At 43.5% G+C, this 21,091-nt stretch overlaps 1 protein-coding gene across 1 annotated transcript in view; it reads left to right on the top strand.

The window, feature by feature from the left end:
• Positions 1-2,885: 2,885 nt before the first annotated feature.
• The window catches only part of ARHGAP17 (Rho GTPase activating protein 17), a 68,056-nt gene continuing 49,850 nt past the window's right edge, over positions 2,886-21,091 (top strand). The window contains 6 exon segments of the mRNA XM_011987965.1: positions 2,886-2,922; positions 4,600-4,704; positions 11,435-11,508; positions 13,246-13,357; positions 13,596-13,672; positions 17,664-17,775. Of these exon segments, the coding sequence (XP_011843355.1) occupies positions 11,468-11,508; positions 13,246-13,357; positions 13,596-13,672; positions 17,664-17,775 (342 nt within the window). The 5' untranslated portion in view covers positions 2,886-2,922; positions 4,600-4,704; positions 11,435-11,467.

Raw genomic sequence — 21,091 nt, 5'->3', positions numbered from 1 at the left:
CTGGAAATATACTGATATTCTTTACGTTTTGGATACTCTGAGGTATGTTTTCAGTTGTGCATTTGTAGAGCTTGACATTGGACCAATTCTTTAAGTTAGGCACACTTCACCCCTGGCCATATCAAACATGCTACTTAAAAATGTAAGTAACATGCTATTTTTAAAAAACCTCAAAACTGTATTCATGTAGTTTGAAAAGTCAAATAGTATAGTAAAAGACTTATCACAAAATATGGTGGGTTCACTCCCTACTCTCTGAGATTTCCCAACTCCAGAAGCAACTACTTTTAATTATTAACAGTTTATTGTGACATTTGTTCATATTCATAATTATAAGTAATACGTGTAAACGGTCCTCTGGGTTTTCAAATTAGGTATTGTCTGTTGACTTTCTGTTCTGATAAATGAGGGTTTACGGCCCTTTCCCTCTGCATCTGCTCCCCCATCCTTCCAATACGGTTATAATTTTTCATTATATTACTATTTGATGTTTATACTATGTCCAATCAAGTATTTGCAGCTGAGCCTACTAGTACTATGACTATCTTTCTGTTTCTAGTAGACTTTCTGTTTTTCCTGAAGTTAATACTTGCCTCATTTTTATGTTTGCTTTATTTTCTTTGTGGCTGTTGCAGCACTGTGTTCATAACAGTTTAATAACTGCCAAGCTCCTATTTGAATTGTTTGTGGTTGCTTATGTTTTTAATTTCAAGTACCAGTGTGAGGTTACTGAGCAAGGAGTTGGGAAAAGATGCACATGGTTGGTTGTTCTGAACTGGCTCTAGCATACCCCTGAGCTATTACTAACTCTCCCACATCTGCTTATAACCCGCATTGGGATTGTAGAGCAAGTTCTTCTCTTCTTGTGTTATTTTTTAAAAAATAATCTGCTCTGAAAAAGGACATATTTATTCTGATTCTCAGGTCGAATCTCTTCTTTTGAACTTGTGAAAATTTTAGTAGGCCTTGAGACTTTTCTGTGTATACTCGTACTTACAGAAGGAAGTCATTTTAGAGTTGAGGTGGATTCTGTCAGAGATGTACAGGGCCCTGTCCAGATTTGGGGGTTTTGGCTAGGGAAGAAAGGCAAAAGTTACCCAATCCCTGGTGGCATTCTGCTAAAGGAGGGATGAGGCATTGGCAAGAGGAATGGGGGCGTCTGATGGTGAAGCTCTAACGATCTCATGCCAGGTGTGTTCTTGCTAGGCTGACTGTCAGGTTTCTTTTTGAGTCTGGTTCTTTGACCTCATGGTCAGCTGGGGCCCTGCTTCCCTTCCCTAACTGGTATGACTACCCGTGTTTGGCTCTTCAGCAATGTCTGGCACTGTGCATGCCAAGCAAGGTCTAGGGTGGCATATGTTGGCTTGCTGCTGGTGGAACCTTTTCATAGAGTTGAGAATTGACTGCGTCTGGAAGCTGGGGCCTTGACTTTGTGTCCAGGCCCTGATCCTCTGGCCCTGAGAGGTATTTGAGTCAGGTCAGAATTCCAGTTTCCTGCAGAAACTGGTGAGTGAGCCAGCCACCCTATAGGCATCTCCAGGTTAATTGGGACAGTGCCATGATGACAAATGTTAGAATCCCCCGTGGCAATGCCCCGTTCTGACTAACGTGCCGTTGCCCTAAGTGGAGACTGGAGGAGCAGCGCACTACGTTCCCTAGCCCACAGTTGGCACTGCTCTGAGCTTAGCAGCGTTTCGAGGTCATTGTAGGGGTCTCCTTTACTTTCTGGCTCAAAGAGCTTTTCCTTCTCTTGCATTGGTTCCTGGCCAAGATATGCAACCCCCATTCTGAATTTCCGGTTCATTGAGAGCCTTCCCCTGACTCCCTTCACTGTTCAGAACTGAAACATACTTTTTCTTTCTCTTTTAAAAATTTCCTCCATGCCAGGCGCCGTGGTTGACACATGTAATCTCAGCACTTTGGGAAGCCAAGGCGGGCAGATTACTTGAGGTCAGGAGTTCAGGACCAGCCTGGCCAACATGGCGAAACCACGTCTCTTCTAAAAATACAAAAATTAGCTGGGCAAAGTGGTATGCGCCTGTAACTCCAGCTACTTGGGAGGCCGAGGCACGAGAATCGCTTGAATCTGGGAGGTGGAGGTTGCAGTGAGCCGAGATCACACCACTGCAGTCCAGTCTGGGCAACAGAGTGAGACTGTCTCAAAAAATAATAATAATAACATAAAAATAAAAATTATTATGGTCTGACAATTGAGACTCCACCAGCTTGGAATGCCTCTTCTGATTGCTGGCCACCGTGTTGGTTTAATGGAATGGTCGATGAAATTAGTAGTAGTTCAAAGCATAACAGAGAAAGTTGTGGAAATACTTTGTTTCTTTTAAAAGTAAGGATAGAGAGGGAATTTGAAGGAGGAACTAATTGTTACTGTGTGTGATGGTCTAGACTTGTATCTTTGCGTAACATTTCTGGTTGTGAACTGAAGTTTAAGCTTCTGTAGGACAGTGTTTTCTCAAAGCCTTGTCTAGAGACCTCCTGCGCTGGAATTCTGAGCAAGGATTGGCTGTTAAAAATGCAGGGTCTATTGAATCAGAATAGAATCTCCAGAGGGACCTGGGAAATGGCATTTTATGTCAGCGCCTCCTGTGTTTGGTGATTCTGTACCTGCTCAAGTTGGGGAAGCACTATTCAGGATCGTTTGTTCTTATTTTGGGCTGCTGTTCCCCACAAAGTTTGTTTAGTTATTTTTCTTTGGTTTTGCTTAAATTGCTGTCTGATGTAAAAATGGGTAAAATGCCCCCGCCAACCCTTCTAAATTCATTTCTGCCTGTTTTGCTTTAAACTCCAGGCTAATAATTAAGACATTTTAGGAGTTGCCTTTCATTTTTGGATTTCTGACTCTGAACTTTTAATTTTTCCCACAGAGCTGAGAAAACAGAAGTCCTCAGTGAAGATCTATTACAGGTAACAAAATATAGTCTCCTTTAAATGATCTGTTTAAAGAATGGAAAAAAATTCCTGTGTGAGAATTGAGGCTTGTGGGCTTTTTTTTTTTTTTTTTTTAACCAGAAGCAGAATAAAATTAATTAGTGTGATTTTGAGCAGGAAAGAAAATCAGTTTGGTTGCATGATGATGAAAAGGGGATCTGAAACCCAGCTACCTGGGTTTGAGTCTCAGGTCTGCCCCTGGTTAGCTTTGTGGCTTCAGGGATTTACTGAACTTTCCTGTGCCTCAGTTTCCACTTCTCTAAACTGAGGGAAAGGCTGTATCCACCTCACAGGTTGTTAGGAGGGTTTAATGAGTTAAGCAGGAACAGCACTGGGAACGGAGCCTGGCATGTGGTAAGTGCTAGGTATTAGTGATCTGTTGTTGTTATTACCACCAGTGCAAGCCACAGACACTGTTTCTGACATGAAACATCCCTTGATTTGCCCTGTGTTCTCCTGCCTCTTTTTTCCCATCTCTGTTAGAGCAGTTGTGTGGCATTTCCCCAGGGGGCTGTGCGTCCCAGCAGGGCGGAACCAGCATTTATTTGCTGTTGTTTCTTGAATACCTTGCATAGGGACTCAATAGACATGGGTCTTCTCAACAGATATTAAATGAGCACCTTCTGTTTCTGTGAAAGATAAGGCACTGGGAGAAATCAATGAACAAAACAGATCAAGGCTTCTGTCCTCGTGGAGTTTACATTCTAGTGGAAATTGGAATCGAAATTAAATTACGGAATTACTTTGCTCATTTTTTGCTTTGTTCATTTTGCTTTTCTCTGGTGGCAAGTGAATGTGCATTAGTTTTCTAATGTTTGAAAATCTGACCATTGCAAGATTTGGGGAAGGTAATGTGGAATCTGCTCCTAAATGTCCCCTTGCCCACCAACCCTGAGTCCTGGGCTATGGGCTTGGATCTGAAGAAACGCTGCTCTTTTGAGAAAGAGGCACAAGCCATCTCAGTGCGTAAAATGGTTTGGGGTCAAAATATGTTCTGTTTTGAATTTGTTGATTTATCTTTAAAATAGAAAGCCTCCCAAAGGGCCTGCTCTCATTCTTCATGAGTCATCAGAATACACATTTTTGGCATTCCTTCCTGTAAAAAGCAGCTCTCTTGGCCATAAACAGCCATATTCTAGCAATAGTATTTTGGGAAGCTGCTTATGATGCGTGGGTTCCCTAAGCTGACTGCCCATTCTGCTTTAGAGGTTTATTTAAAACACACACACACACACGCATGCACACGCACACGCACACACACACCCACCCAAACCCAATAAGGAAAAATTTTGAAAACACAGATCTTACAGTTAAATTGTGGAACATTTATTTTGCTTCTTCTGTCTGATGTACATTGTGTGGAAGGCTCTGTTGCCATGAGCTGGAGAGAGCTCTTTGGCATCCCTGTGTTTTTTTCCACTTGTCAGTGGGTCTGGGCCTGGATCATTCATTCGCATCTCTGCCTGGTCTGACCTGGTGCTTTTCTGGTGCTGTAGTGTGTAAGCTGACTGGCACCACTCAGTGCGACAGCAAGGTGCAGCCAAGATCATCCCTTTTCCCTGCACATAGATTCAGCCGTGCTTTTCCTACCAGCATGCAGACACCACAAAAGGAAGAGGATGAATTTGTTCTGTTTTGTCTCTGCCTTGTCAGATTGAGCGACGCCTGGACACGGTGCGGTCAGTATGCCACCATTCCCATAAGCGCTTGGTGGCATGTTTCCAGGGCCAGCATGGCACCGATGCCGAGAAGAGACACGTGAGTATCAGATGTGACTCAGACCCAGAGTTCCTGCGTCTCTCTGAGGCTTTTCAACCCCGGGATTAGTTGGTTGTCCTAAGTGGCATCAGTGGATTGGCCTTTGGTGACTTCTATCACCAAGCACGCTCGTGACGGCTGCATGACCGTAGCATTCTTTTGTGTTTAAGACATCGCTGGGCTGGAAGCACTCCTTACACGGAATCTTCTCCAGGTGCTTTTGAAGGCTCCGCAATCATGTGTCATTGATAAGAGAATGGCTGTGTCGGTTATGCATCTTCTGCTGACAGAAAGCGGAAAGCCTGTCTTAAATTGACGTTGGAGTAGAAGTAATGTATTGGTTTGCTAACTGAAAAGTCCAGAGGTTGGGATGGACTTGAGGTCAGGCTTCATGTAACATTTCAGTAATGTGATGAAAAACCCAGTTTCCTTCCTCCTCTCTCCTCTGCCCTCAGGTCTGCTTTGTCCCTGAACAGGCACCCTCATGATGGCAAGTTGGCTACTGGCAGCTGCTATGGCTACTTGTTCCTTGAGTGTGGCCAGTGGGAGAGCCTCTTTCCCAGTAGTTCCCCTCCTCTCCCCTCCTGCCTCTTTTTCTTTCTTTTTTTCTTATCTTTTCTTTTTGCTTCCCTTCCCCTTTCCCCTTTCCCTTCCCTTCTCCTCTTTTCTTTCCTGATGGGGTCTCACTCCATGACCCAGGCTCTAGTGCGGTAGTACAGTTATAGCTCACTGCAGCCTCAAACTCCTGGGCTCAAGAGATCCTCCCGCTTCAGTCTCCCAAGCAGCTGAGACCACAGTACACACCACCATGCCTGGCTAATTTTTTGAACTTTTTCGTAGAGATTGGGATCTCGCTTTGTTACCCAGGCTGATGTAGAACTCCTGGCCTCAAGCAGTCCTCCGACCTCGGCCTTCCAAAGTGCTGGAATTACAGGCGTGAGCCACCCATACCTGGCCCCAGTAGTTTTTCTTGATGGAGTGAGAAAGCTGCTTTTTCCAAACTCTTGGCAGATTGAAAGCGCTTTCCATTGCATTGATTTGTATGGAGTTGCAGTCCCCATTTTTGACTGTTCTGTTCCACCCTAGTTGCCATGGAGAGGGGGTGAGGAGATGGGATGTGCTGATTGGTTTAAGGTCGTTGGGCCCAGGCCTAGAGCATGGGCTATGGTCTTACCTCCAGCTCATAGGCTTTATCAAGGCCAGTGTAGATCCCTGAGAAGAATCAGGATACTAGTATAGAGAGGAAGAGGGATGGACTCTAGGAGACCCCTCCAGTGTCTGTTCAGGGTCCACTTGTTCAGAGCATTCAGTTCCTAGGTAGAGCCAGTGGAGCACAGCAACCTTTGTTCACGAGGGAGTTCCATCCCTTGCTTTTACAAGTTCCCAGCTTGTGAGCGTGCAGTAAACCTTAGATAGAGCCCATGCAACATTGAAGTGACAGTTTCGGTGACACACAAGGAAGCTATGATTTGCTATATTGTCACCAGGTGTCTCGAAAGTGAGCACTGTTAATAGTATGCAGATGATCTGTGTGACCCTTTTATGTTTCCTACAGACTTTTATGGGGCACCGTGGCAGCAGGGGTATTCCACTCTTGCACAACAGTGAGGATTCTGCAATCATGTCTGTCACAGGAATGGAAGTTTGCATACACCTATGCTTCCACACTTGCCGCAAAGCTCCGTCCCTCAGAACCAGACCCGGCCTACTGGTTCTGCTTCCTGCAGCTCGTTGTCCTTGTCTTGCCTTCTTCTGCTCTGCTCACCCTTTTCACATTGTTTCCTTAGGTTCTCTGCTTCTCTTCCTTATTCTCCAAGTCATATTCTCTGGGTCACCTCCTCTGTTCTTATGGCTTCTAACTGATGTGTTTATGCCAGTGACTTCTAAGCCATTTTCAACCAAGCAAAAAACTTACTCTCTTAGATGTCTGTATTCTAGCATGCATGATCAGTTCTTTCTTCTGTGTTGACTCTCTGAATTCCATCCACCCTTTTATGCAGGCTGGAAACTGGGGGGCTTTCTTATATTCCCTGTTATTTTTTATTTTTTTATTTTTATTTTTTTCAAGACAAGGTCTCACTCTGTTGTCCGTGCTGGAGCGTAGTGGCATGATCCTGGCCCACTGCAACATCAACCTCCTGGGCTCAAGCCATCCTCCCACCTCAACCTTTAAGTAGCTGGGACTACAGGCTCGTGCCACTAAGCCTGGCTAATTGTGTTTGTTTTTTTGTTTTTTTGTTTTTTTCATAGTAGAGATGAGGTCTTATCTGTTGCCCAAGCTGGTCTTGAATTCCTAGGCTCAAACAATTCTCCCGCCTTGGCCTCCCAAAGTGTTGGGATTACAGGCATGAGCTACTGTGCTGGGCCTCGCTTTTATTTTATCCTCCAAACCCCATAACTGCCTGATTAGCAAGTCCTTTGATTTCTCTCTGTGAATATTTTAAATGGCTCACCTCCACTCCATCTCTACCACCTTGGCCTTAATGTAAGACCTGACTCCCTCTCACCTGGGCTGTTGTAGTCACCTCCTGAGCTACATTTCCTGTCTATAATTTCCTTTCCAGTCTGTCTTCAACCCAATCACCAGAGTCAATTTCCTGAAATACAAATCAGTCTTATCATCCTCCTGCCTAAAAAAAAGAATCTTGGCTTAGTGGTTCTTAACAGGGACCAGAATTACACCCCTGGGGGCATATGGAAATGTGTAGAGACAGTTTCGATCATCAAAGGGACTGGCAGACACCACTGACGTTTGGAGGCTGAACCAGGATGCTGAACTTTTTTTGTTTGTTTGTTTTTGAGGCGGAATCTTGCTCTGTCGCCCAGGCTGGTGTGCAGTGGCGCGATTCCGGCTCACTGCAACCTCCACCACCCGGTTCAAATGATTCTCCTGCCTCAGCCTCCTGAGTGGCTGGGACTATAGGTGCATGCCACCAAGCCTGGCTAATTTTTGTATTTTTAGTAGAGACAGGATTTCACCATGTTAACCAGGCTGGTTTCCAACTCCTGACCTCAAGTGATCCTTCCTCCTCAGCTTCCCAAAGTGCTGGGATTACAGGCGTGAGCTTCCGTGCCTGGCCAAGATGCTAAATGTTTTGTAATGCCTGGTGAAATAGTTCCACACAGGAAGTATCTTAATGCTAGAAGTGCCTCTTCTGAGGGACGCTGGCTGGTTCCCATTGCCTGGGATAAAGTCCACGCTCTTTAGATGGCTTAAGCCCTTTCTTAGCTGATTCCATTTCTCCTTATCAGCTTCACTGTCTCCTACTTCCTCCCATTCACACTCTGTGTCAGCCACATAACACTCACCAGTCCCCAAATATGTCACTGTCCCTCACAGTTCTATCTAGTTCCTGTTGTCTTCCTTGAGACACAGTCCAAATGTCACATATATTCAGTAGAAACAAATATTTATCAATCACCTACTGTGTACAAGTGCTGGAGATATAAAATGAATGAAATGTAAGTTTTCATGGTCTTGTGGGGGAGATGCATACAAATGGATCACTATAAAACAAGATACTCAATAAAACATGCACAGGGTGTTATGGGGGGCCCAGGATGGGTACCAGAGGAAGAGGGAGGTAGTCAAGTGAGGCTTCCTGGAGGAGGTGGTGTCTGCCCTATAAAGGAGGGAAATTAGTGGCAGGTGGTGGGAATATTCCAGGCCCCTGGGGCAAAAGTGCTTGGTCCTCATTTCTGAAACAATGCTTTAGCTTTCCTTTTCCAACGTCAAATGAAAGTACCAAAGACAAGGTTCTGAGGATGCCTACACTTTGCACTTGGGAAGAGGAGTTACCACAACAATGGTGAGAGAAGACTGATATGGAGAAAATTGTAGCAGTCTCCAGGGCTCTGGAAAACACAGGAGGAGCCTCCCAAAGACCTCTCATGCTCCCTGCATGGGAAGAGGCAAGAATGGAAGGAAAGAGACATGGGGCAGGTGACCTTCTCAGTCCAGCCACCATTGACATGGTACAACTCTCATGGGTCACATAGGGTAGACTATTAGATTAGAGAATATTTCTTTTTGTGCGATTGGCATGCGTTTTACAAATTAAGTCTTTAGAGCTTTTAAAATTCATCCCTGGACAGGCACGGTGCTGCACTCCTGTAATCCCAGCACTTTGGGAGGCCAAGGCAGGCGGATTGCTTGAGCTCAGGAGTTCAATACCAGCCTATGCAACATGGCACAACCCCATCTCTCTAAAAAATAAAAAATTAGCCATACATGATGGCACATGCCTGTAGTCCCAGGTACTCAGGAGGCTGAGGTGGGAGGATGACTTGAGTCCCAGAAGTGGAGGTTGCAGTGAGCTGAGATCGCATCACTGGCCTCCAGCCTGGGCAACAGTGCCAGACCCTGTCTCAATAATTAATTAATTAATTAATTAATTCATCCCTGAAGATAGAAAGCTCTTCACCTCTAGGAAGCACAGAGCCCTCCCTGTGGAGGAGTTCGGTATTGATACTTGATTAATGAACCCATATGTTAAGCAGAGTTTCCTTGTTTATGTACATAGGAAACAAGATTGTTGTGGCTTTGGGGTCAGGTTGGGGAAACCACAAAACTATTTACAGCTGCCATCTTGAGTGATACTTGTCAAAATAGACTTCTCTATTATTTTTTTCCCACAGACTCCTAAAGTTCCAGAGTTGCACAGTATATTTGTTTTAATTATTGCATTGATCTTTAGTAGGTATTTAACTTCCTTTAGAAAGGCAGCATAACCAGAAGGTAGGAGTTATCCCCTATTATTCTCATATCTTCCTTGTCCAGAGCTGGGGCAGCTGGGAATAGTCTCCTCGTAGCACAGATGGAGCCCATTATTTATTTATTTGAAAATAATTTTGTGGGAAGCCGAGGTGGGAGGATTGCTTGAGACCAGGAGTTTGAGACCAGCCTGAGCAACATGGTGAGACCTTGTCTCTATAAAAAATTAAAATGAAAAAATCAATAATTTGGGGAGAGGGGAAATGGGTAAATGCCTTTGTTTGTTTTTAAATTTCAGTTTACCGTTTTGAATAGGTTCTACATTTATATGGTCAAAATTCAGAATATACAAAAGAACTTACAGTGAAGTGCCTCCCAGCCCATTTCCCCAGGCACCCAGTTCCCTCCTCCAGAACCACTGCTCTTAGTAGCTTGTTGTATAGCCTTGCAGAGATAGTCTGTCCAGTACAAGCCAGTACATATGCGATTGTATCAGATGGAGCCCTTTGGAGGCAGAAGAGTCAGGTGACATGCCAGGGGTGGACCCTGTGTTTTTAACACGAATGTCCTTTCTACTGGGCAGGTGAAATTACTTGGGTTGCTGCAGAATTGAAAGCATTTCTTGTTAGCAGATTATGACGTTATAACCAGCCCACTTGTACTTGCCAGGCCTCTTCTGAGATAAGCCATTGACCCGTAGGGAAGACACTGAACAGAGGCCGGGGCCATCAGCACTCAGGTCTGACTCCTGCCTCTCTCTGGGGTGCCTGGCCAGACCACTTAACCTCCTTCGGCTTCGGGTTCCTTGACTGTACGATTAGAACATTAGATCAAGTGATTTTGTGGTCATTGCCAGCTGAAAAACAAATCTCTCGTAGGAAAATGAGTGGCTTTGTATTCAAAAACTGTTTGGATATTTAGCTAGAAGTTTTTAGTATTTAAGTAAAGCTGCATTTTAGAATGATAGCCAAATTAAGAGCCAGTTTAGAATGGGTGCGGTGGTTCACGCCTGCAATCCCAGCATTTTGGGAGGCCGAGGAGGACAGATCACTTGAGGTGAAGAGTTTGAGACCAGCCTGGCCAACATGGCAAAACTCTGTTTCTACTAAAAGTACAAAAATTAGCTGGGTGTGGTGGTGCACGCCTGTAATCACAGCATGGGAGGCTGAGGCACGAGAATCACTTGAACCTGGGAGGCAGAGGTTGCCACGAGCCAAGATTGCCCCACTACGCTGTATCCTGGGTGACAGAGCAAGACTCTGCCTCAAAAAAAAAAAGCCAGTTTAAGAATGAGTGTTGTGGCAAAAGCTTTTGAAATTGAGCACTTTATTGTATTTACCTATCAGGATAACCATTTAGAGAACAAGGTCTATTTCTCTCTCATGTCCCTAGTGCCTTGAACATAGTGTGCTTTGATTCATTAATAATAATAGAAACAGGCTGGGTGTGGTGGTTCACACCTGTAATCCCAACACTTTGGGAGGCTGAGGCACGCAGATCGCTTGAGCTCAGGAGTTCGAGATCAGCTGGTCAAGATACCCCATCTCTACCAAAAATACAAAAATTAGCTGGGCATGGTGATGCAGGCCTGTAATCCCACCTACTTCGGTGGCTAAGGCAGGATAGTTGCTTGAACCTGGAAGGTGGAGGATCATGCCACTGCGTTGCAGCCTGGGCGACAGACTGAGACCCTGTCTCAAAAAAGCAAACAAAAATAATAATAAGCAGAAGAACAGCAATAGCGATAATAATAACAGCTAACATTTACTGAATACTTACAATGTGTTAGGTACTTGATATATTTTCTTTAGTCAACAGATAGCCCCAAACTGAAACAGAGAGATCATCATACAACTAATACCTGTGAGACCAGAACCTGAACCCAGACAGGCTGTCTCCCACCTGTGTAATTTGCCTGGAAGGAGAAATTAATGAATGATCTTCTGAAAAAGAATGTTCTGAGAATGGGTATCAAATAATAATGAGAAAAAACACACACTGTCTTCTGTCTTCCAGAAAAAACTGCCTCTGACAGCTCTCGCTCAGAATATGCAAGAAGCATCAACTCAGCTGGAAGACTCTCTCCTGGGGTAAGAGTTGCTGCCTTCAGAGTGCCAAGCGCCATGTAGGTTGGTAGAAGTGGCTGAGCCAAGTGGTGTGTGTAGGACCTGTGAGAGGAACTGTGAGCATTGATGGCATGGCTCATCTGCTAGGAGACCGGCTCAGACTCCTTGGGAGAAAGTGGGGTCAAGGCTGCTGGGTTGCTGGAGAATCTTTCTTTTAGTAGGTGTCAGGCTGGAGTTGGATGGCAGAAAGGGCCATTAACAAAAAAGCAACTGATAGGATCAATGCCTATTCTCCTAATCTTGGACAGAAAGAACCTGGTCCCTTCTGTGTTCCAGGTGTTAGCTCAGATTTAGAAACTCAGACCAGACCCTTTCAGTTCTTAGAGTCACATCCTTTACACGTGGTCACCAAAACATCCATGGTAGTTATCTAAAAAGAGTGTATGTTCTGAATTATTGAATTTTTTTTTTTACAATTGGCATGTATTCTGTAAATAATTTTAAAATATAAGTAAGAACAAAGCAGTTTTTATTGTAGGAGGGAAGGTATACCCTTCCTTCTGTCTGCTCCTGCCGTGAGGCTGGTATCCTCTAGCCCTGTGTGCTCCCTCTGGCTGTGAAGTAAGCCCTGCTTCCCAGCGGGATGAGGCTTTCAGACTTTTCAGTCCGTTTCTCAGCATGTGCAGTTCTCTCGCTGTCCTTTGGAGAGTAGTTTCCTCCCACTCTTCACCATTTCTTTCTCCTGTCTGCTGCCATGTTTGGGGGCCCTGGGAGGAGCATGGCCTGTGCCCACCTGCCAGCATCCTCCTTCCCTCCAGCCTGGAAGTTTTTCCTGTTGGTGCTTCCTCATTCTATGGCCATCCTCATCACACCAGAGTGATAGTGCGTGCTAGCATGGTTATAAGTGTTTTCCAAGTAATAGCTCATTTAATCCTCAAAACAACCTAGGAGGTAGGTCATATCAGCACTTAGAACCATGTTAACACACAACATCACTCCCATTTTACAGACGAGGATACTGACAGAGAGGGCAGGGAAATTGCCTGAGACTACACAGCGGGAGAAGAGCAAAGCCTGTATTCAGACTTGGGCAGCTTGGCACCAGAAAGCATGTTCCTGACTACGACCCCATGGCCACCCCACACCAGTGCCACATTTCTGGTGTCAAAAGAATCCCACAGAGAACTTGCAGGGGAAGACAGGAAGGAAAGGAGAGGGAGGGAGGGATAGAGACTGCGGAGTTATATCACTGCACATGTACTTTGTATGATATCAGCTGCATGTTCGCAAGAACACTACAAGGAAACATGATATTCATGTAACAGGGCCCTTAAGTATTAGCCGGCTAGCTCATCTGCATAGCAGAAAGGGAGCCTGGCCAAGGCCGGCCTCAGAGACATAAGATAACATGTAATGACCTTAATGTCTAATTTAAAAGATTTTCAGAGTATTTTGTGAACACTTGGTTTTCACCTGACTTGAGAATCTAATTCTTGAGTAATTTGTTATCTCACTGTTCACACATCCCTCTGCCACCCCCACACACAAAGTGCATGCCTGAGACAGTCATTTTTATTTTAAAGCACATATCTGTGGACTCATGTTTTAGGCAACACCCTAAATTTATAATATTTTAAAGGCTGTGTTAGGTAGCATCCTAATGCGTTCCTGTCACATGGCAAGCAGCACTGCATCCACACAGTAATCCAGTGCCTGATTTCATGAGCACATGCTCTTTGTTGGGGTGTCTTGTTTTTAAAGGAAGATGCTGGAGACGTGTGGAGATGCTGAGAATCAGCTGGCTCTTGAGCTCTCCCAGCACGAAGTCTTTGTTGAGAAGGAGATCGTGGACCCTCTGTACGGCATAGCCGAGGTGGGTGCTTCACCGTGCAGCACGGAAGAGCCAAGAGTGGTGTGGGCTGGACAGTGAATGTTAAAATTTTAACAGTCGTTGCTGGCTTTAACGTACACTTCTTTTTGGAAATAAGGGGAGTCAATCGAAGGTACAAAATCCTTTGCTTTAGAGAAAAAACGTTTGTAAATACTGTCCTGTAAAATGGTTAACCTAAAAGCCCTGAAGTGCATCCCATTTGGTGTGTTCTTCCTTTTAGGTGGAGATTCCCAACATCCAGAAACAGAGGAAACAGCTTGCAAAATTGGTGTTAGACTGGGATTCCGTCAGAGCCAGGTAACACACGGCTTGAGCCAGCAGTGCAGCATCGTGTCCCATTCCCACCACCGGGGAAAGGAAGACCACAATAGAAGTGGTCACCAATTCGTGCATTTGACCCCCAGACTGGGTGCCAGCCTGCCAGCACTCCCTGTAGGCCTCGTTCTCCCAAGCGTGGCAGTGGGGTTGTCCTTAGAACATCCTGTTCTTAGTGAGCAGTGAAAGGAAATCATCTAAGGAAAATGAAGTGAGTATATTTAACGGCAGAGGGAACGGTGGCAGTTCTGAGAGCCCAACTCTTAAGAGTGTAGGAATAAACACATCTGTGGCCCTGACAGCTCATGAGGGTCCCGCTGTGTCACAAACCCTGTGTACCTGTAATACCTTCAGTACCAAGAAAGGAGGCACTCACATGGCAGGAACTCATGTAAACCAGTGTAGCCAAATCAACGCTGTTGATGTGGGGACTGATGTCAGCGAGGAGTCTGTCATGATTCAGGGCAGGACTGCTCCCTCTGCCCTGTCCTTGATGGAGTTTTTTGGCTTTTTTCTTTCCTTTTTTTTTTTTTTTTTTTGAGACAAGGTCTCGCTCTGTTGCACCAGACTGGTGCGATCATAGCTTACTGCCGCCTCAAACTCCCAGGTTCAAGTGATCCTCCTGCCACGACATCCCAAGTAGCTGGGACTACAGGCACATGCCACAGCGCCCAGCTACTTTTTAAAATTTTTTGTGGAGTGGTGTCTAGCTGTGTTGCCCAGGCTAGTCTTGAACTTCTGGCCTCAAGTGATCCTCCCACCTTGGCCTCCCAAAGCCCTGGGATTACAGCCGTGAGCCTTGATACCTGGCCTTCAGTGGAGTTTCTGTCACTGTCTTACATGGCTTTCTTCTCAGGCATGTGACAGTTGGGAATAGGGAAACTGGCACCACTAGCCTCAGTCCTATTTCCTGCTTTATCACAAGGTTTGACAGCCTCTTCTGTAAAAGGCTGGATAGTAAATCTTTCTGGTGCTGCAACCCAGTTGCTCCCTGTTATAACTGCTTAACTCTGCTGTTGTAGCATAAGGGCAGCTATGAGCAAGGCATACATGAATGGGTATGGCTGTGTTACAATAAAACTTTATTTACAAAAGCAGGTGGCTTGGCTGACCCCAGCTTTGTCAGCTCTTTTCATCCTCATTGCAGTCCTGTGAAGCAGATATGATTATTTCTGTTTGACAGATGTGTGGTGATAGAGCTATCATTTATTGAGTTCTTCTGTGTCTGATGCTTCTATTACAGATTTATGGCTGTAATAAAAGGGCTGCATTTCCTTGTTTCTAAGAAGTGGTTGAGTATTAGGTGCATCACTGATTTAATATCAGGTGATTTGGAGAAAGTAAACACCAGTTTATTAAATGTACAAGTCAGTTGTGAAGATGAGTTCTGATTTAAGAAATGTTGAGATGAGAAAAGGTGTATTTAGGAATTCACACGTGGTGAAGACTCTGCTAGTGCAATTATCAAGTGACTTACCTGACACTTGCCACATGCCGGGGATCGAGCTACTTTCATCGTATGTCGGCCCATTTGATTCTCCCACCAATCCATGTTCATTTGTTCATCTGTGTTTTCAACTGATATCAGTTGGGTGCTCAGTGTGCACCAGACTTTGTGCTAGACTCTAAATGCATAGGCCTTTCCATGTGACTTGGAGGGAACAGGGTAGAGGTTAGTGTAACATTCCCTACTTTTGAGAGGAGACTCGTTTTGCAGATAAGGGAGGGACCTGCATGTATTATCTATATGACTTGCTTTGTGCCTTCAAGAGCATAAATTGCAGTGTTAGGATTCTGACAGCAAAGTCCACTGTCTCCTGGTCATGTGTACATGTGATGTTCTCTGTCACCTGGGCTGGAGTGCAGTGGTGTGATCATAGCTCACTGCAGCCTCAAACTCCTGGGCTCAGGGGATCCTCCTGCCTCAGCCTCTCGAGCAGCTGCACACCACCACACCCAGCTACTGTTTTTTTTTTTTTTAAGATGGAGTCTCTGTCTGTCACCTAGGCTGGAGTACAGTGGCACAATCTTGGCTCACTGCAACCAAGATGCCGGGTTCAAGCGATTCTCCTGCCTCAGTCTCCTTAGTAGCTGGGATTACAGGCATGCGCCACCACACCTGGCTAATTTTTGTATTTTTAGTAGAGAGAGGGTTTCATCATGTTGGCCAGGCTGGTCTCGAACTCCTGATCTCAGGTGATCTGTCTGCCTTGGCCTCCCAAAGTGCTGGAATTACAGGCGTGAGCCACTGCACCCAGCCCCAGCTTTTTATTTTTAGTAGAGACGAAGTCTCGGTATGTTGCCCAGGCTGGTCTCAAACTCCTGGCTGCAAGTAAACCTCTCTCCTTGACCTCCCGCACTGTTGGGATTACAGGTGTGAGTCACCATGCCTGGCCTGTACGTGTGATTGGAATCCTGTGTAGCTGGGAGTGCAGGTCACCCTGCGATACATTTTTGCTCAAGAGACAGAAGAATGTTCTAATGATTAATTAAACAAGGCAGCAAATGCTCCCTCACTAGAGTTGGTTGAGCAGTATTACAGATGTTTATCTGACAGGAATTTTGCACCTCGAGTGCGTGTATCCCATAGGTGATTTTAATACTGATTCTTGATCTTGCATTCACGGTCTTGTTCACTTAATCACAGTAGGTGTTGGAGAAGCTAAAACAATTGAACATTTCTACTTTTTCTCATTCCTCTTGCTTTTCCCTGGACAAAAGGTGGTAATAATTAAGTAGAAATCCATTATATGCCAGACATCATATGCGTGCACACACATTTTTCTCGCCTTTCCTCCTCATGACAATTCCGCAAGGCAGACAGTGTTTGTGAGTTTTGTAGATGAGGCAACTGAGATGCATAGAGGCTAAGTCACTAACTAGGTCACATAATTAGTTAAGGTAAAGCTGAGCTCCAGACTTGGACATATGAGACCCTGAAGTCTATGCTCCTTTCACAACATAGCATCTCCAGTTTTGCTTTGGTGGGCTTGCCGAAGCCTTTCAGTGGAGGAGTGTGTCACGTCAGGAACACGAAGTGGGCAGAACATGGCATTTTGGGGCACTGCAGCAGTCTAGAAAGTTTAGTAAGTAGCTAACATGGGTTTTCATGCTGCATTTTATAACATCTGTGTTTACATTTAAAGTGATAGAGCTTTCCACAACACCAGACATACCCATTTTCAGAGGATCAAAGCACATTTGAAAATCAAAAATTGTTTTATATGATTATTTCCCACTTATCCCCTATTATTACTATAGTGTCTTTTTTTTTTTCTTTTTAGTGCTTTCATTGCTATTGATTGATGCCTACATTATTATTGTTATTGTTGTTTGTGGACATGGAGTCTTGCTGTGTTGTCCAGTCTGGTCTCAAACTGATCCAGCTCAAGTGATCCTCCCACCTTAGCCTCCCGAAGTGTTGGGATTACAGGCGTGAGCCACTGCACCCAGCCTGATAGCTACACTATTGAAGTTCTGGCTTTTACTTGCTGAAAGTAATCATAGGTCGCAGATGATAGTATGGTAGTAGAAAGAGCCACGAGAAGTTCTCAGAAGCAGGAGCGGATTCCCAGTGGCACAGGGAACATTTCAGCTCAAAGCAAGAGAGCAAGGAGACCACCTTGCTCTCCTCCAGTGGCAAGGATTCCTTGATTGGCCACCACAAGAAAGGGATTCCATGGATTTTTCTCCAGTAGTGGAGTTTGTGTGCAACAAGATGTGGTTGGTTATGCTCAAAGCAAACCACTACTCCTGGCACTACGAGACTCCTGTCGTGGTGGGAAGCTAAAGTCTCCTTTTGCCTGCTTCTGTTCTTAGAGGATAAGCTCAAGAGAAGTTGGCATCCTGGGCAGTGATACCCCTTCCAGGTAGAATCAGTTTTGAGGAAGGATCTATCTCCACTAGGTCCTACATCCAGCTGTTGAGTATACACAGCTGGTTCTCAAATGCTGGCGACCCCATTGTTTTGCAGGTGGAACCAAGCTCACAAATCCTCAGGAACCAACTTTCAGGGGCTTCCATCAAAAATAGATACTCTAAAGGAAGAGATGGATGAAGCTGGAAATAAAGTAGAACAGTGCAAGGTATGAGAATTCCTTGATAAATGTGTACTTGCATCTTTCTTTTCGGTTTTTGCAAATGAAGGATGAAAGTTCAAATGTAAGTTATTTGATATTTTAAATAATTTCTATCAGAATATTTTGAATGATTTTAAAGGTAGGTTTTATTGTTTTCTTTCTTACTGTCTAAGACTCTATTATTTTATGATCAGAATAAACATTTTAAATTCAAATAGGATATTTTTAAAAACTTGACAAGATGTCTAAGCTTACTTAAAGATGAAGTCAGAGAAAAGGAAAGAAAACCATAGCAAAACATGTAATGAAGTTACAGCAATTAAAAATGCATAAGAAAAACAAAGAAAAGAAGTAAAACTGTATAAGAAGCATTAAAATAGATCAGTGAAATATATCGGTTTTCTGGAATGAATGCTATAATGTAGGATTTAATGTACAGCTAGTGGCTCATATATCCTTGGAGAAGATAAGGATTACTTTTAAAATGTCGCTTGAACAATTGGTTTGTAATTTGGGAGAAATAGAGCTTTTTATCTCCTAAATTATAGATAAATTAGATGGTCACGTGATCTCATTCTTTCTGCATCCACCTGTGTAGATAGATGTTCATTCTGAATGTTATTTGAGGTGGTAAATTATTTGAGATGGTAAAGGAATAGGTCTTTGGGGAGTCTCTAGAGTCTAAGTCTGCATTGACTTAGATTTTTCCTGCTCTTATTTTTCATTGTTTTAGAAAAATTGTTTTTTTTTATTTCATGCTAATGTTAAGACTGTTATATTTTAGTTCATTTAGGTCATGACATACTTTGCTTTTCAAAGTAGCAAACCTTGATCAGTTAACTGTAGTTAAATGACTTGTTTAAAATAATATAGTGGTAGAAATATAATAAAAATATAAAAATAATATAGTGGGTAGAAATTAAAACTAAACTAAGTTATGCCTTTGTTTTAAAAAGTTTTTATGTTTAAAAGATGATATTCAGATACATGCTTCTAGTAAAATAATGTCACATTGGCTTATTTGTGGTCCAAAGAGTTGTAGCTTTGTCAGTGTCATTTACCCAGCAGTCTTCTTAATATGTGGTCTAACCTAGCTCTTGTCTATTGCACACAAATTTGGGTAGAGGTTTGGGAAGTCATCATGGGCTGATGTCTCTTCTCTCAACTTCCACACTTGTCAGTACTTCAAATGGTAAAATCTTATGGAAATATTTTCTGCCTCCTTCTCTCTTTATGCTTACCTTGGGGGTAATTTCCTCATATCTATGTTCGGTTTCACTGTTTTTCTCTTTAGCTGTGTCTGGTCTGCTACTCAAATAACATTGAGTTTTTAATTTCATTGACTATATTTGTCATTTCTGAAGTTCTAATTATTCAAATCTGCCCTTTTTGATACTACATTATTCTTTTTTAGTGTTTCTTGTAAATCATTTTAAATATACTTATTTGATAATTTCTGTTAATTCTGTTTTCTGAAATTTTCTGTGAGAGTGGTAGGAGTTTGTTTATGGTGGATTATTTCCTTATGTGTTTTGTAATTATTGTGAAGTCATTTTAAAAGGGGCTTTATCTGTGGGGCTATCAGGGATTGGAAATGAGGCTTCCCAGAGAGTATTACCAGTCCACGTCCATTTTTAATTAAACTTAAATCAGTTGGGGGTTTCTGGGACCACATGTCAGTAAATTTAAACTTCAAACCCTCATGAAAGCAGGTCTATGTTTGTGAAATCTCCCGGCCAATGTTTCTCAGACCTAAAGCCCATTCCAAAACAGATGTACTTCCCTATCATTTCCATGTGATGCTAAGTGCATTTGTTCTAATCTGTTCTTTCGTTTAGAGTACAGTTCTTCAGGAATCTTATCTTTATGCATGATACATGTATACTTGTTTCTCCTTACCAGGCCCCAAAGCTTCAAACACCTTGGTCACCAAGACTTTCACAAACCTGCCCCAGGTCATCCCCAGCTTCCATTGATGCTTAGCTTTCTGACTTTTTCTTTCTTTCTGCTTCATTTTCTTCTTTCTGTCTTTGTGTGTGTGTGTGTATGGTGGGGTTGAGGGGAATCAAGGAATTTACTTTATTGCTTTCCCAGTTATTCTAAAAGGATGTTCATTACTCCTAACTAGCATTTCCAAGTTTTTATCATAAATGGGAGGCCCTTCACATTAATTTGTGTACCTTGATGCCAAAAACAGAAGTCATTACATTAAAAAAAAACTCTCTCTCTACATATGTATTTTCCAGCTATAAATGTTCATATATATAATTCCTATGTATATTGATATTTGAAGATTGGAAATACATACCTAATTGCTTAATCTGTCACTTAAAAAGTTTTTGTTTGGGCGGGTGCAGTGGCTCACGTCTGTAATCCTAGCACTTTGTGAGGCTGAGGGGGGAGGATCACTTGAGGTCAGGAGTTCAAAACCAGGCTGATCAACATGACGAAACCCCATCTCTATTAAAAAATAGAAAAATATTAGCTGAGCGTGGTGGCGTGCACCTGTAGTCCCAGCTACTCAGGAGGCTGAGGCAGGAGAATCGCTTGAACCCAGAGATGGAGATTGCAGTGAGCTGAGATTGCGCCACTGGACTCCAGACTGGGCTACAGTGCAAGCAAGACTCCATCTCAAAAAAAAAATAAATAAAATAAAGTTTTGGTTGTTTTTTTTTTTACTTAGAGACTAGATCTAGCCCTGTTGTCCAGGCTGGTCTCAAATTCTTGGCTCCAAGCAATCCTCCCACCTCAGCCTCCCAAAGTGCTGGGATTGTAGGTGCGAGCCACCACACTCAGCCTGTCACTGTTTACAAAATTATTTAAGTTTTATATATGTAATTAATTTACATTAGGATATGAAAAAGTGTAAACCAGTATACTATGAAGTCTTCCGTCCACCATTATCCTCCTCCTGCCTAATTTCCATTGCTCCCAGTAGGTAATAACTGCTACTAATTTCTTGTTTTTTTTTTATCAAGACATATTTTTATACATATGTGACAATAACAATATGACATTGCTGAGTGTGGTGGCTCATGCCTGTAATCCTAGCACTTTGGGAGGCTGGGTTGGGCGGATCACTTGAGGCCAGGAGTTTGAGACCAGCCTAGCCAACGTAGCGAAACCTTGTCTCTACCAAAAATACAAAAAGTGTGGTGGCACACGCCTGTAATCCCAGCTACTAGGGTGGCTGAGACAGGAGAATTCCTCGAACCCAGGAGGTGGAGGTTTCAGTGAGCTAAGATTGTGCCACTGCACTTCAGCCTGGGTGACAGAGTGAGACTCTGTCTCAAAAAAAACCAAAACCAAAAACAAAATAAAA

The sequence above is a fragment of the Mandrillus leucophaeus genome, unplaced genomic scaffold (assembly GCF_000951045.1).
Source record: "Mandrillus leucophaeus isolate KB7577 unplaced genomic scaffold, Mleu.le_1.0 Scaffold32, whole genome shotgun sequence".
NCBI classification, from domain to species: Eukaryota; Metazoa; Chordata; class Mammalia; order Primates; family Cercopithecidae; genus Mandrillus; species Mandrillus leucophaeus.
This window is presented reverse-complemented; position numbering and strand designations above follow the sequence as displayed.